Below are 14493 nucleotides of genomic sequence, written 5' to 3'. Positions count from 1 at the left end.
TAAAATCTTCTGTTCAGAGCAGAGTCAGGCTTTGTGTACTTCCCAGTTTTTAATTACTGAATTGACCAAGTTGAAGCAACTTCATATATAGCACCTACAGCAGAACTACAGTGTCCTGTACTACTTGAGTTCTTTGCCTTCCTTGGTTCTCACTACTGAATCTGTCAAAGCTGGCTGTGTCCTGTTTAAGGATCTTTCACGGTGTGTGATGATGGTCCTGGGATGTGCTTATCCAAGGAATTTTAGAGTCCTTGAGCTGTCCTTCAGGAAAACTCCAAAATGCTCTTTCTGTAGCTCTTGCTCCCAAGCCTGTGGCCCAGTCTGGGGGGGTCAGAGGGAATGTAACCCCTCTGTGCTTTTCAGGGCTGTGGTGAGGTGGCTCTGGTTTGAGTGGCCCTATAAGTAATTTGCTAAGTAGCTTAGGTGATGCTTACCTCAGGTACTTGAGGGAGAGTCTTATGGAGCTGCAGTTGTTCAGGTGTGACATTTGGGGATTTTGGTGATAAGGGAAGAGGGTCATTCTGGGAAGCCCAGTGGTACCATCTCCTTTATAGTTATGTGATCCCTTTGCTTTGTGTCTGCTAAATAGATATAACAGTGAGGAAGACTTGACAGGTGACTTGCTAAGGGTGGCAAAAACTGCCTGCATAGTCTCAAGCTGTCCCTTTAGTATCCCTCAGTTGTTGGGTCTTTTGCAGGGATTGGTTTCCATTTTGGTTCTGCAACGGCATGGGAAGAACCTTTATTACGGGTGCTGCTGTTTGTTGGCGCCTCTGATGTAGACCACCACAGCTCCAGTGATACATAGGAGTTATTCATACACTGTCAAAGCTTTGCTTCTGAGGTCAGTTCTTTCAAAGCTTCTCCATAAGAAGAGGTTTCTGTCAGAAGTTCAGGTTGAGGGAAGGTTGGGAGGAGAGTGAAGGCGTGAACTTGTGTTGAGGGCTTGGATTGAAAACGTGGCAGCTTTATATTGTTGATGTAACAGTGTTGTCTGAAGCTCAGCTTTCAGAGGCACGAGTATGTGTTTCAGTGGCTTTTTTTATAGTGATGTTTATATTTTGTTATTCATGTCAAAGACTGAAATGTGGTTTTTTTCCCCCCACATAAATGAGAAATTTGGGCAGGGAAGTTAAAATGATAGTGAGATGAGGTGTTGCTATTTTTACACTGGCATGAATTTTTTCTCGCATGAACGGTTGCAGCTGAATACCAGTTAATGCATGAATTTGCTTCATGTGGAAGTATGCCAAGTGCTTGGAATGAGGGATTGAAATGGAAAAAGAATATTATCCCTAGCAGTTTCACAACCTTCTCATAGCTATGGCTTTCAGCATGCCTGCCCCTCTGTTTTTATTGCTGTGTATGCTGCTGGGAATGCAGCGTGCGGAGGAGAGGAGGGAATTTTCCTGTGAATACCTCAGCACCTGTCTCGTCATCAGAAGCACACTGCAGTCCTAATGCAGGTGTCCCTGCAGCAGAGACTCGGCTGGTGCCAGTCGTGGGGACTGTGTTATGCCATTTCAGCAGCTCCTTATGCTGCTCCTCTCACCTCCCTCCTCCTCTCCCCCTTTTAATTTTTGTAGCAGCAGTGAGAGAAATGGAGTATACAGTCAAAGGAATAAAATGAAAGAAGATACTGTTGAGATGTTCCAGATCTGCCAGACTTCAGATTTGTGCTGAACGAGGCATTTTGGTTTGGGGAGGGTCAGTGCTTGTTGAGAAGACAAGGGATCTGATTGTGTATCCCAGATTGGTGGGAGCAATCCTCACTGTGCAGGGAAGAGGTGGTGCTGTCAGACTGTGTCTGTGGTGACAGTGCTGCAGTAGTAGCAGGGTAGGGCAAGTGAGAATCACACAGCTTGCTCCTCTTAGGAAATACATTTGAGGAAAACACACAAAATCTGCAAAGCTGAAATGGAGTGGGCACTTGATCATCTGCTGCACTTAGCTTCCATGTCTGCTTTCCCTTGCAGTGACCAGGGAGTTGATCTCTATCTAAAGAAAATGGTGTCTTGTGTAAGGAGCCAGGAAACCATCAATTATACTTCAGGGGTATGTCATCCTAATGAGGTGGTATTGAGGGTTTGACCCATAGAAATGACAGGCACTGCCAGAGCCTTGGCTTCAGTAAAGCCTTGGATGGAATTTTTTCTATAATGCATTATTAATGCTGTGAAGATCTGCAAAGGGCCTTGAAACCTGTGTTACTAAGTGGTAGTTCCACCTGAAAACGTGTAGGTGAAAAGGCAGAACCCTATACTTTGCCTCAATAGTTAGTTTGTGAAAGTCAAAATCCATTCTCACTGTTGTGTTTGAAGAATGTTTAAGTTAATTTTCTGTCTCAATGTTTCAAATCAGAGTATTTTTTCCAATAAGCTGTCCTGAAACTGAGATGGGCTCATGTATTTTGAAAGCATCAGAGGTGATACTCTGAAGGCTAAAAAGTAGCAGGGTGAGGGAGAGCAAACATGAAGTTCTTGCTGTAGTTTGTGGCATTATATCTTTTAATTTGCAGAAGTTTTGGGTTGCCTAAATGTTTAAATGTTGTGGTTTGGATCCCAAAGTGAAAAATTGGTGCTTGAAATGCTTGGCCCAGTTTGTCACATTTCAAATGATCCTTGCTTTGTTTTGATTCACCTCTTGCCTCATGAACCCCGTGATGTGCATCAAATGGTTAGACACAAGGCATGAAAAAGTGTCTTGCAAAGTGAACTTAGTTATTAGTCAGAGCTGGACTTTGTTCTTGCACTGGGAATGGGGGTTTATTTCCTCTTGCGTGTTCCACTTGCAAGGTAATAGTATAAACATTGCTGTTTCTGTGTGAAACAGACTTCAAGTGTATTCCTGAACAGTGGAAAATACACTGTCAAGAAATGCTCAGTAATGTATGAAGTGTAGATAGATAGATTAATTGGTTTTCAGTGCAGTATCTTGGAGGTGTGAGAGCTGAAATTGTTCTGGAGGGAAAGCTGAGATTATCCGGGACAGGAGTTGCTGGAGCAGCAGGGAAAGCAGTGTGGCTGTAGGTCAGACATGAGGAGTTCCTCAGGAAATCAGGATTAAAACTGCTCACTCTAAGGGAGTCATTTTTAGCTGAGTAAGGAAAGAATCTGAAACTTCCTTGCTCTTCAAGCAGGGAAGTGGGGCTGAAGTCAGCAGAGTAGGACTAAGGGTTATTAACTGACCTGGTCATAGTTGTGGTTTTGGTTTGAAGGTAGCTTTGCAACACCAAACAGAGTTGAAAATTCTTACTAAATTAATTGTTGTCTTTAAAAACCTTCTGCTGCTCTCCAAAAGTTTTGAAGCTGGGAAAAATCAACCCTGTTAAAGGGCTTGCTAATTGGCAGTAAGTGCCTCACAAAGAACTGATCCAAAAGGAGTGTCAGGTAAGGTTTATTTTAGGGAGTGTAGTTTGCTGCCTGGCAATGGCCACTGGCTGTTCCCTTGTCCTTAAGGTTCTTTGGAAGAGTTTTGCTCTGGTAGGATCTGTTGGGCACCCTCTGGATGTCCAAACACCAAAGGCCCAAATGCCATGGTAAAAAATTCAGCAAATTCTCAGCTGTGTTCCTTGGCTAATAGAAGGCAAAAGTCCTCACTCAGAAAAGCTGAGACATGAAGTTGTGTTGGATTTTAAGAGTGGAAAATAGGAGCCAGCCCCAAAAATAAGCAAAAAGATTTTTTCCTGAGAGGTGAGATTTTTCTGTCTTTTAATACTTGTCTGAGCTAGCGTGGTTCGTCCAAATCCGGTTTCAGATGCTGCCGTTTTATATTACGGTGCTTAAAAACACTGAAGCTTAAAGAGTAAATCCTGTTAGGTTAATGAGCCCAACTTGCTATTTCACAGCCGTGCAGAGCTGCTGTGTGCAGCCTGGCTGCCAGACACTTCACTGCAGTGCACTGCTTCCTTGGTACTGCTTCAGGAACTCTGCACTAATGCTCTGAGCCTGTCATCAAGAGACACAGATAGCCTGCTGTCTGCTGTCTTACAAGTGGCTAAAAGGCTGCTCAGAACTCACGTTGTTTCCAGAGAGATGTCACTGGGTGTTTGTCCCAAGGTGCCATTCAGGTTCTTCTGAGCAAGGGTTTGGGCTGGCTAATGACACCGAGTGCCCAAATGTACCGTTTGGGCCTCTCGTTGCTGCTCTGCCTCCACACATGGCACGTTACAGACGTGATTTTAGCTTTTACAGTTTAGACAGAGTGCTTGCTCTGGCTAAATGCTGGAAGGCAGGAGCACATCAATGCTGGGTGCATGCAGGATGGCGTGAAGGAGGAGGAGCAGGGAATGGGATCAGCAAAATGGGCTCTTGGAATCAGACGGGGAACCTGAGATTGGAAGGAGAAAATTACTTTTTACAGCCTTTTCTCAATGCTTCTGGGTTGTCCTTACAGCAAAGATGTCATTTAGGAAAACTCTAATCCAGTGATAACCAAATGCTGGAGACCCTCTGTAAATGAGCAGAGCCATGCTCTGATTAGATGGATAAAAAATGGAGCTTGTTGCATTTGTGGTGAGGGTGGTGGGTGCTGGAAACCAAGTCTTTTTTGCCTTGTTCCTAAAGTGAGTGTTTAAGAAGTGGTTTTATTCTGATAGAGTTCAGCTAATTTTGAAGCTCTCTGGTAATGGAGCTGGTGACAAGTTCTGCTGGGAGTAAGGTTAGAGTTGCTGTCGTTTTAGCTTGTGGTGTTAGTTTAGGCATTGTATACTCATTTTGGTACTTTGCCTAGCTTGGTACCTTAGTCGATTGTGTGGTTCTAGAGTTGCTGCTTGGGGTTGGGTACTCCATTTCTTTCTCCTAGGAGGAGATGATGTGAAGAGACAGTTGTTTGTAGGTGGGATGTAATTTCCCTTTTCCCTCCCTCCCTGGCTGGTGTAAAATTGGGAAGATGCTAATCCATGTTTAGCCTTAAAAGCAGCAAATTTGAAATCAGTAGATAACCCAAAGCTTTTCTTCAAGTCCTTAATGCTAGAGAGTTGTTTGTTTGTTTGGGTTTCTTATGTGTGTGTAATTACTTGGCATTTTGTTGTGTCTACTTACTGTGAGGGAAACTCTGAGAGGAGTTGATTCTTTGACCTTGGTTTACATCTGTGTGAGATTATGTGGAGGCTTGGGTCCACAGTGAGATCTGTGCTGATGGCAGTTTTGTGTGCGGGTGGCTTGATAGAGAGAGATGAGTGAAGTCAGAGTTAGTTAGCATCAAGAGCTGAATTCTGTCTCTGATTCAGCACTATGTGGTAGCAAGAGCCACACCAGTTAGGGCAACTCAGGTGTGCTTTGTCTTCCTGCCCTAACCTGGCATTTGTTCAAATGCACGTTCAGTATTTGGTGTTTGTCAGTCAGAACAAACTTACTGGCATCTTACAGGGCTGTCTTCAGGGTGCACAGACACGAGTCCTGTTCGCGAGCAGCCAGAACCTGGGAGTTTTGTTCTCCTGGCATCTTTTTGGTAGTAGATGTGTCAAATATACTAAAATTGTTTTGAGCAAAGGAAAGCTAGGCCAGGACAGAACATGAGATTCTTACTGCAGGATGAGAGGGTAGGAGAAATCTTGTATTAGGGTTTATGTTGGGCCCCCGAACAATTGGGTTATGTCAGAGTATTGTTGGATTGGAGGAATGATGACGGAGCATGCAGATGAAATATTCTGATATGTAAGGTGGAGCATTTGTATGCTATTCTACATTTTTTTTTAGTCAAGGGAAATAAAATACATCTGAAGCCCTTTGAGGAAATGTCTGTTTACTTGACCTGGTACATGGAAATGCTTTGTCTTCGTTTATAGCTTCTGTGCAGAAGGCAGGATTTTCTGAGAAACAGAAGTGCAGTTTTCCCATCTACCATAACAGGGTTTTATTCCCTGCTTTGGTACACCATGTCTTTGTCACTCTCCCTTGGTGTTGGTGTTGTGTAGAAAAACTGAAAAGACGAGACTGTAATGAAACCCTGTAGGTAAATAACAATTTTGAAACTGCAGAGGAGATGAGAAGTTCTGCAAGCTGCAGACTGAAGATGGATCTCTTCTATCTTGCAATAGAAAAGATTTTTACTCTGTATTTAATATTAAAAAATAGTGTCAAGTGTTTTTCCAATAAGATAATTTCTTGATACTGTTCTGAAATGTTTTCAGTGACAGCACATAATGTAAACATTCCCAAACTTTCTTGTGAGGATGTTTTCTCCTGGTCCCTCATGGGAGTCTCAGTGCTGTGTTGTTTGTGGGTGGATTTCTGCTTCTCCCTGTTCCCCTTGGGTTGTTTATTTAATCACACCATGCACATATTCTTAGCTGAAAGGAAGATGGGATAATTTTTCCATTTGAAACTTAAACTGCATGAAAGACCTAATTTTGGGGAGAGGATATGTGTGGGGGAGAATAGTTTTCCTATTTTGACTTTTTTCTTAGCAAATATTTCATAGTGTTAGGAAGAACCACGACCAGCTGTTCATTATTTCACTTGGAGGAGATTTTTTTCAGTTAGTCTGAGCAGTTGGGATTTTGCATGAGTTGGGTGAGCCAAGAATCCTTCCACAGCTCCGGAGTTTGCCTTTCCAGGGGTGAAATCTGTCGCTTGGCTCCTGAGCAGCGCAGCGGTTCCGCTGTCTTGCCGCAGCAGGCTGTCTGTCCTCTGGAAGATGACAAATGGCAAGTCCTCAGATGAACCAAAACAGGCCTAAAATATCAGTGTAGGTGCAGAGAGCGGTGGTGGGCAGAGGACCCTGGCAAGGCAGGGTTCCTTAGGACTTGGGAGGAAACTAGGAGCTGCCTTCACCAGTTTGCCAAACTGGGGAGAGCAGCCTGTGTGAGTATGGCTTGGAGAAAATGCTGCTGAGGAGCGACAGGCAGTGCTGCTGGACTGTTCCACTCTTGGCATCAGAGCCACTTTGGTCTGAAGCTGGAAGTCCTCCCTTTCAGCTTGATGTTCCCAGATTTGGAGGAGGAGGGCAGAGAGGCTGCAAAAGAGCAGAGGGAGCCTTTAGAGGTGCCCTTGAGATGTGTGTTGGTGTATTGCCAAGAGCTGACCAGAGGCTTTGTTTCTCCACGGTGGTGTTGAAGGGATAAAATGAAGAAAATGGGAAAGTAGTGCTCAGCCTGCCTTCCTTAGGAAACAAGGGATTCGGGTTGAAGCTGAGTGAATTGCTGAGTGGGAGACAGACTGCAGAAGGCAAAAGTTGTGTGAGCTCCCCACTTATGACAAGAGAATGGATGGGAGGCTGGAGGGACCTTCCAGGAGTCCTTAGATGAACTGCCTGCTCTTCTGGTTTATCTGCCCACATAGATGGATTCTTGGGGAATTTATCTGCAGGAGTCTGAACTTGTGATGCTCATGGGACTGCTTTGAAACTTTGGGGACACAAATGAAGCTTAAGAATAAAATAACTTTCTGTTTCAACGATGTATATTCCACGTGGGAACAGATATAGACAGTGGCTGCTTTTATCCAGAGGTGACTGCAGTTTTTAATTGTTGTAGGGGTGGCACGTATGATTTCTCTGTTGGGCAGACTGGCATTTAAATTGATTCTGAATTTGGATTTGGATTGGGGTTTGGATTTTGAAACTGGGAACTTTGGAAGCTGTTGAGCTTTGTTAGGGGGATGTTTAACTTGGTCTTTATCATTTGATAATTGTTTCAGTGACTAGGTCACAGGTTTTGGAGTGAGCTCAAGGAACTCTCAGAGAAGTGTCTTCTCTGAACTACTTGCTCCAGTTGTCCTCTACCAGGCAGGATAACACAAAGAGTATTAGGGCTTTCTTCTCTAAAACACTCATCGTGTTCCTAGTTTCTACCTATTTCACAGCAAAAACAGATGGACAGCACAGAAAACTAGGGTCTACAGAAGAATTTGGACAACTCAGCATCTGTTTTCTAAAAAAGGCAGATATACAGATGCATATTTTATAGATCAAGTTTAAGAAAATGTTTTCTTGAGTAAGATGCTGTGACGTGAAGTCATTTTGTAGTGGTGTTGATACTATGTGGAAGGTGTTGCTTGCCCTTGTGATTCTTTTCTTTGGATGTTAGATTAGGAGACATCAGACCCGAAGTGAGATACCTGAAGCCAATAAAGTACTTAAAAATAAAATACTTAAATAATTAATGCAGCCGTAGCATTTTGTGGTTTAAGTCTATTTTGGTCAGTTCTATCATTCTTAAACCAGATCTGTTACTTTTCAGGTGGAATCATTTATCTTGGATCAGGATGATCTCGAAAACCCTATGTTGGAAACAGCTTCTAAATTGCTGCTGTCAAGTACTGCTGATGGTGCTGACCTGAGAACTGTAGATCCCGAAACCCAGGCAAGATTAGAAGCTTTACTTGAAGCTGCGGGTAAGTCCTCGTGTCCCGTATAGGTTTAACCCCAAAGCCCTTACAAGAGTCCATACTGGAATTGCTTGCGTAAGGCTAATCCATAGGAGCACGATACAGATGCAAAATGTACGCCAGGGTGGATTTGGCAAGGGCGTCACAGAGGGGAAAAAGTTTATTTTAGAGTATTCCAAGGTTTAGAAAAATCAGAATTTCACATGAAGATGTTTACAATCAGATTTCTCCAGTGTTGGCGTTCTAAAAGCCTTAGTCAAAATGGACGCCTGACTTTGGTGTATGCCATTATGTCAAACCCTAAATGGCTCAATAGGTTTTATTTTGTAGTAGTTGCTGTATGAAAAGCATTAATCGTTGCTTATATTAAGTAATTTCAGTAGCTGAAAACCGATTCCTTCTGTGGATTGGAGAGTTTCAGTCACGTGCAGCTTTTAATGAGTGTTGTGAGCAGTTAAACCCATCGTTTTGGAAGCTGTAGTTGATTGTGCTTGGAATGTTCCTGCTGACAGATCTCACAGGCTCATTTTCAACTTGTGTGTTCTCTCCTTTGCTGGCACGCGTCCCCGTTGGTTGTGAATTGGAACGGCAGGAATAGGGAAGCTGTCGACAGCGGATGGGAAAGCCTTTGCAGATCCCGAGGTGCTCCGCAGGCTGACCTCCTCGGTCAGCTGCGCGTTGGATGAAGCTGCCGCTGCGCTGACCCGGATGAGAGCGGAGAGCACAGCCAATGCAGGGCAGACGGACAAGTAAGCCAGCTTTTGTCCTGGAGCTTTTCCGCCCTTTGCTACTTCTAGAAGCGGTTTTTCTTGTTCTAGCACTTGCGCTTCGGGGATGATGAAACTCTTACTCAAGTGGAATTGGTGCCAAGTTATCACATTTGCTTCTCCTGCTTAAGTATTTGTGGACTGGCAGGTCTTGCAGCAGAGAGTGAAGCAATTCATGCTGCTTAGAATTACGGAATGGCACTCCAAGGAGTTTATCGTGACCAGCTATAGAAACATTTCTAAGCTCTTTAATACTATGGGCCATAGAACTGTTCCATACAGTTGCAAATCCTCAAATGGGTCATTCAGTGATAACATGAAACAAGATTTCAGATCATAAAAAATCTTTCAGGGGATTTCAGATGCCTTTTTAATTGAGGAAGGGAAACAGACTTGAGGGACTGGAGCTCCGTAGTGGTCAGTGTTACACAGGGCCCTGGATAGAGCCTCAGCCAGGGAGCTGCTGCTCTTGTACTGGACTTCGTGGCTTTACGTGTGCAATTTTGTCTTACTGGGGTATTCAGGAGGGAAAGAAGAAGGAGGTTTCCTTCCAGGCTGCTATAAGGCTTCAGTGCAGCGGAAACAGTGTTATTAGGAACAACCAAGTGTATACAGAACAACTCTGAAGAAGGATTTCTTGCTGTAGGAACAGCACGGAGAGCAGTATAATTACGGGTGATGTCTACTTCTATTCTGTCTGCATCCCTTCTTCTCCCCTGCACCTCTTTCTTGGGAATGGTGGTGGTTGCCAAAGTTGTTACAGGAACAGAGGCTCTTGGAAATAAAAAAAAAGGCTCAACATGTATTGAAGAGACTTATTTCAGAACTGATTCTCTGTGTATGAAAATTGTGTCTAGTTACAAGATCCTGGTATTTTCAGCACAGGAGAAAAGGGAAGTGGTTAAATTTCCTACAAGAGAAGACTGACGTGGGTGATTTGTTTTAGTTTAATTAATAGTTACAGTGCTGAACAAATAAAGTTTTCTCAAGATTGACAGGTGATTTCCATGTCCTCTGGTCCTGGGATATCCTGCATATATTTCTCTTGCAAACCTCTGTTAAAAATTAATAGGAGGAGTGGATATGGACACAACTTAATTTTCAGCCAAGTTAGCTGGGAAAGCTCAAGTGTAAAACTGGCACTTGTTTAATTAGCAGTTGGCACGTTTTTAGCTTGTGTTTCCTTTCTTGCTGACTGCGTCCTCATGGCACACTGGAGTTGAGGCACAGTCCATTTCCACTCTGAATGCTTTGTCCCTTGTTAGCCGCAGCTTGGCCGAGGCTTGTTCCGAAGGAGATGTGAATGCTGTGCGGAAGTTGCTCATTGAAGGCCGGAGTGTGAACGAGCACACAGAAGAAGGGGAAAGCCTCCTTTGTTTGGCCTGCTCAGCAGGATATTATGAGCTTGCACAGGTTGGTTTCCTGGCTCTTTGTACTATGTGTGTGTTGTACATAAAGCAATGTTAAATCAATATAGTAGCATTTTGTGCACCTGGAAGGGTGCACAAAGGTAGTGAGAAATGGCAGTTCACTGGCAAACGAGTCTCACACACATACTAAATGTTACTAATGCATTCTTGGTGCCTATTTTCTGCGAGGGCTGCTCACCCAACACTGTGGGGAAGGTGGGGGTTTGTAGTGCAGAGGCAGGGTTTATCACTCTGTGTTGTTGATCACTGTCTCTTGGCAGGTTCTCCTGGCAATGCATGCCAATGTGGAGGACCGGGGAATCAAAGGAGACATCACACCTCTAATGGCTGCTGCCAATGGCGGGCACGTCAAAATTGTCAAGCTGCTGCTAGCTCACGGTGCTGATGTGAACGCACAGTCATCCACAGGTAAAGAGGCTGTTGGGAATGACTGCAGAGCTGGAATATGTGGTATGCAGGGAACTTGGCGTGGAAGTTTGGGATCAATGGCTCTCAGCCCAGCAAGGCAGAATGCTTCCTTGTGGTTTTGCCATTTAAATTCTCTTTTCTAAGTGAAACTCTGAAATATTGTTGGATGCAGATCAAGTATTATGGAGACATACAAAGGTGGATAAGGTCAGTTAGTAACTGGAAGGTGTTTGAGTACCTAGGATTAGTTGTCACATTTAACACAGTTTGGTAAGTTTGTGTGTGCGTGGAAAAGTTATTTGGTGGCAGGTCAGGAAGCCCAAGGGGAACACAGGAAACATGAGAAGATGGCCTCCCCCTTCCCCTCTTTCCATGGTAACTCGCTACCCTTTTGCGTTGAAGTGACCAGATTGGGAAATCTTCTAAGTTCTTGTAGCCTGGAAGCGGAGAGCTGGTGTGTAGTCAGCAGTAACTGATGAATGGAGAGTTGACCCTGAGTGAGGGGGAGAAAGGGATACCAGAAGACCCCTTTTTTTTTTTTTTTAAATGTTTTTTTCAGTGAAGTGGTTTTCTCAGTGGCAATAAGACCTTGACCTTTAATATTTTTCCAGATGTCTTTCACAGAGGCAGATTCTTTGACTGTTATGTGCAGATTCATGTTTTTGTATTTTTTCCCACTGAAGTTGTTTTCCTCTCCTTGTAAAGACTAGGAACATTTTGGAACCAACCCCTTGTAGGTGTTTAAGACTTGATTTAGAAGCAGCAGTTTGTTCTGCTCCTGGTTTTGAGCTTTCATTCTTCTTCCTGCTGATTAGCAGGAAAACGGATGGGGCTTTGTGACAGAGGCTGGGCTAGAAATGGGAAGAGAGGTGCATCGGTGCAGGCACAAGGAGATCCTCAGTCTGTCAGCACCGAATTGCTTGGTGCCATTACTGATTGCCCCCTCCCTGTAATTCTTCATCTGTAGCCTGAAAAACCCTGTTCTCTCAGGTGTCCAGGTAAAAGGGATGGATTGGAGCATCAGGGGAAGTTCTGGGTGGAGAAAGGCCATCAGGTTCTGTTTCCAACCCTTGTTCTCTCTGGCTTAAGGCAACACAGCCCTGACCTACGCCTGTGCCGGGGGCTACGTGGATGTTGTGAAGGTGCTGCTGGAGTCGGGCGCGAGCATTGAGGACCACAACGAGAACGGTCACACGCCGCTGATGGAGGCCGGGAGCGCTGGCCACGTGGAAGTGGCCAGGGTGCTGCTGGAGAACGGAGCGGGCATCAATACGCATTCCAATGAGTTCAAGGAGAGCGCGCTGACGCTGGCTTGCTACAAAGGTAGGGTAACAAGCGTGCAGCAAAGTGTCAGGGGCGAGCATGGATTCCTTCAGCCTTGCTGCCCACCACCAGGGGAATTAAAAGGGTGTGAGCAGACACTGTGGTGCTCTTGTCTTGGCTGTGATACAGCACGCCTGTGCTATATGCAAAATCATCTGTGTGCAGAGTCTGAGTGTCAGGATCTAAACCTTTGTTCTGAGGTACGATTATTTAGAAGATGCTCTGTTAAACAAATGAAGAGACAAGGAACTAATGTGTTACATTACAGAATAAGTAAGCTAAACTTTCTGTATTACAGCTGTATTATGCCAGCTACCTCTGCTGAAGTACAGCAAATATTTCATTTTAAAGGACTTGGCACTTGCAAATCATGGAAGGTTTAGGGCCTCGCCTTTTAGGTGTCAGTGCTGAGGACAACAGGCCTTTGTTTCCTCCCTTAGAGCGTTAGGCAGCAAACTTGTAGCACCCCAGAAAGACATGAAGATGTTTAATTAAGAGGCAAAGTATGTCCCTACAGCCCAGCAGCTGCTGTTACAGTCGCTTAGGACATGTTTTTTTAGGTACTTGCCATTATGGAGTAGTTCATGTTAGTAGCAGAGGTGCTTGTGTGGCACCTGTATAGAGGTCTTAGTCTCTCATTTATGTTTTTTACCAGCTACACTGATAAGCTGCTGTGCATGTAGATGGCAGCACACATTTCCAGAGTGCACTTTTTATGTTGTAACATGAACATCCATAACTTCCATTATGTACTTTAGATTTCTATGAGCATTGAAATGCACTTTCTCAAGCAGTTTCCCTCTGTTAACTATTTTCTTCATGCAGGCCATCTGGAAATGGTGAGGTTTCTTCTGGAAGCTGGTGCAGACCAGGAGCACAAGACAGATGAGATGCACACTGCTCTCATGGAGGCGTGCATGGTAAGAGACGTAAGGCTTGAGCAGTGAGGTCTGTGGGCTCTCTTTTCTTGCTGAAGATGGAGAAAGTGGTTCCTTTTAGTTTCCTCCTTCTGGTACAGAATCTAGCTGTGATGTTTTGATCCTCTTGTCTGCTTGATGGGAAGCTAACTTTATTGTTAAACTGAGAATTAATTTCTTAAATTTCCTTTTTATCCTTCTCTCCAAATAGATTCCTCATGTGTTGGGATTTTCATGGCATATGTCTTGTGTAATGTCACACTGTGAACCTGTGGCTGTAGAGGAGGGCAGTAAATCCCTGTTTAGTGTGCCCTTCGCTGAAACAACTGTAAAGATTCTAAAATCGGCCAGTTGTGTCTATTGAAGGAAGTTAATGGTTTCACATAGGGGAATGATTAACAGAAACCATTATACTTCTTGAAAGTTGTTGCAAAGAAAGTCACGTAGGTAAACAGAACTCGAGCTGTCCTTTATCTCACCCTGAAATCTTACTAGAGCAACCACATAAATATCCTTGGCAATGGCCTTGCAGCCAGTTCCTGGGAGTTGATGGTAAAATGACCTTGTTTGATGTTGCAGTTGCCTTCCCATCAGGATGTTTTTTGTGGCGGAGCTATGGATCAACCCTTCCTTTCCTGGCCATTCTCTTCTGCCTTTTTAACAAAATTCCATCGAACCCACAGAGATGTTAAGACCTAATTTTTGTTAAAAATTACTGAGCAATAGGAAAAAATTCTCCTCCCTTCTTTCTGCAGGAAGCTGTTTCTAGTGAGGCAGTTCCACGCTGGTGCTCAGAGCTGGCAGATAGTTGAGAGTCTCATACCTTCAGCTCTGCTGACGAGAGAAGGAGCAGCTTTCTCTAGCAGTATTTAAAAACCTTGCAGTGTGAAATGAAGCAGAGCAAGGACTTCCATCTCAGCATGTTCTTTCTGCAGAAACAGTTTCTGCTCTTCAGTGGCAGAAGAAAACTTCCTTGTCTGGAACAGCATTGAGCTTGAATGTGTCCTCACAGAATTGTCTATCTGTGGCATAGCCAGTGCAGGTTTAAACCTTTCTTCAGCTTTGTGTGTTCAGGAAGACTCGTGCCTGAGAGTTGCTTTTATGCAGCAGTTAATATTGATTTAATGCACATGAGGTGTTGGACAATGGCACTTACCTTGTGGGAGCAAAAAGCAGGTTAATCTAGTTGTATTTCCTCTTGCTGAAGGACTACTGCCCACAGAGCTTCAGATTTAAAATGCACCTGGTGCTCTCGTGAAGGTTGCTCAGGCGACTTTTTCTGATCTACTACCAGTTGGAAGGCTTTTCCTAGCTCTTG

The 14493-nt window shown here is 44.2% G+C and overlaps 1 protein-coding gene across 10 annotated transcripts in view; it reads left to right on the top strand.

Annotated features, from left to right (window-relative positions):
* Nucleotides 1–14493, top strand: part of ANKRD17 (ankyrin repeat domain 17) — a 69657-nt gene that overhangs the window by 26535 nt on the left and 28629 nt on the right. For all 10 annotated transcript variants that reach the window (XM_053976732.1, XM_053976733.1, XM_053976729.1 and 7 more), the window contains exons 2-7: nt 8183–8336; nt 8923–9079; nt 10363–10510; nt 10788–10935; nt 12025–12258; nt 13084–13178. In XM_053976732.1, the coding sequence (XP_053832707.1) occupies nt 8225–8336; nt 8923–9079; nt 10363–10510; nt 10788–10935; nt 12025–12258; nt 13084–13178 (894 nt within the window). In that variant the 5' untranslated portion in view covers nt 8183–8224. The remainder of the gene's footprint in view (nt 1–8182; nt 8337–8922; nt 9080–10362; nt 10511–10787; nt 10936–12024; nt 12259–13083; nt 13179–14493) is intronic.

This window comes from Vidua macroura, chromosome 4 (assembly GCF_024509145.1).
Source record: "Vidua macroura isolate BioBank_ID:100142 chromosome 4, ASM2450914v1, whole genome shotgun sequence".
Taxonomy (NCBI): Eukaryota; Metazoa; Chordata; class Aves; order Passeriformes; family Viduidae; genus Vidua; species Vidua macroura.
This window is presented reverse-complemented; position numbering and strand designations above follow the sequence as displayed.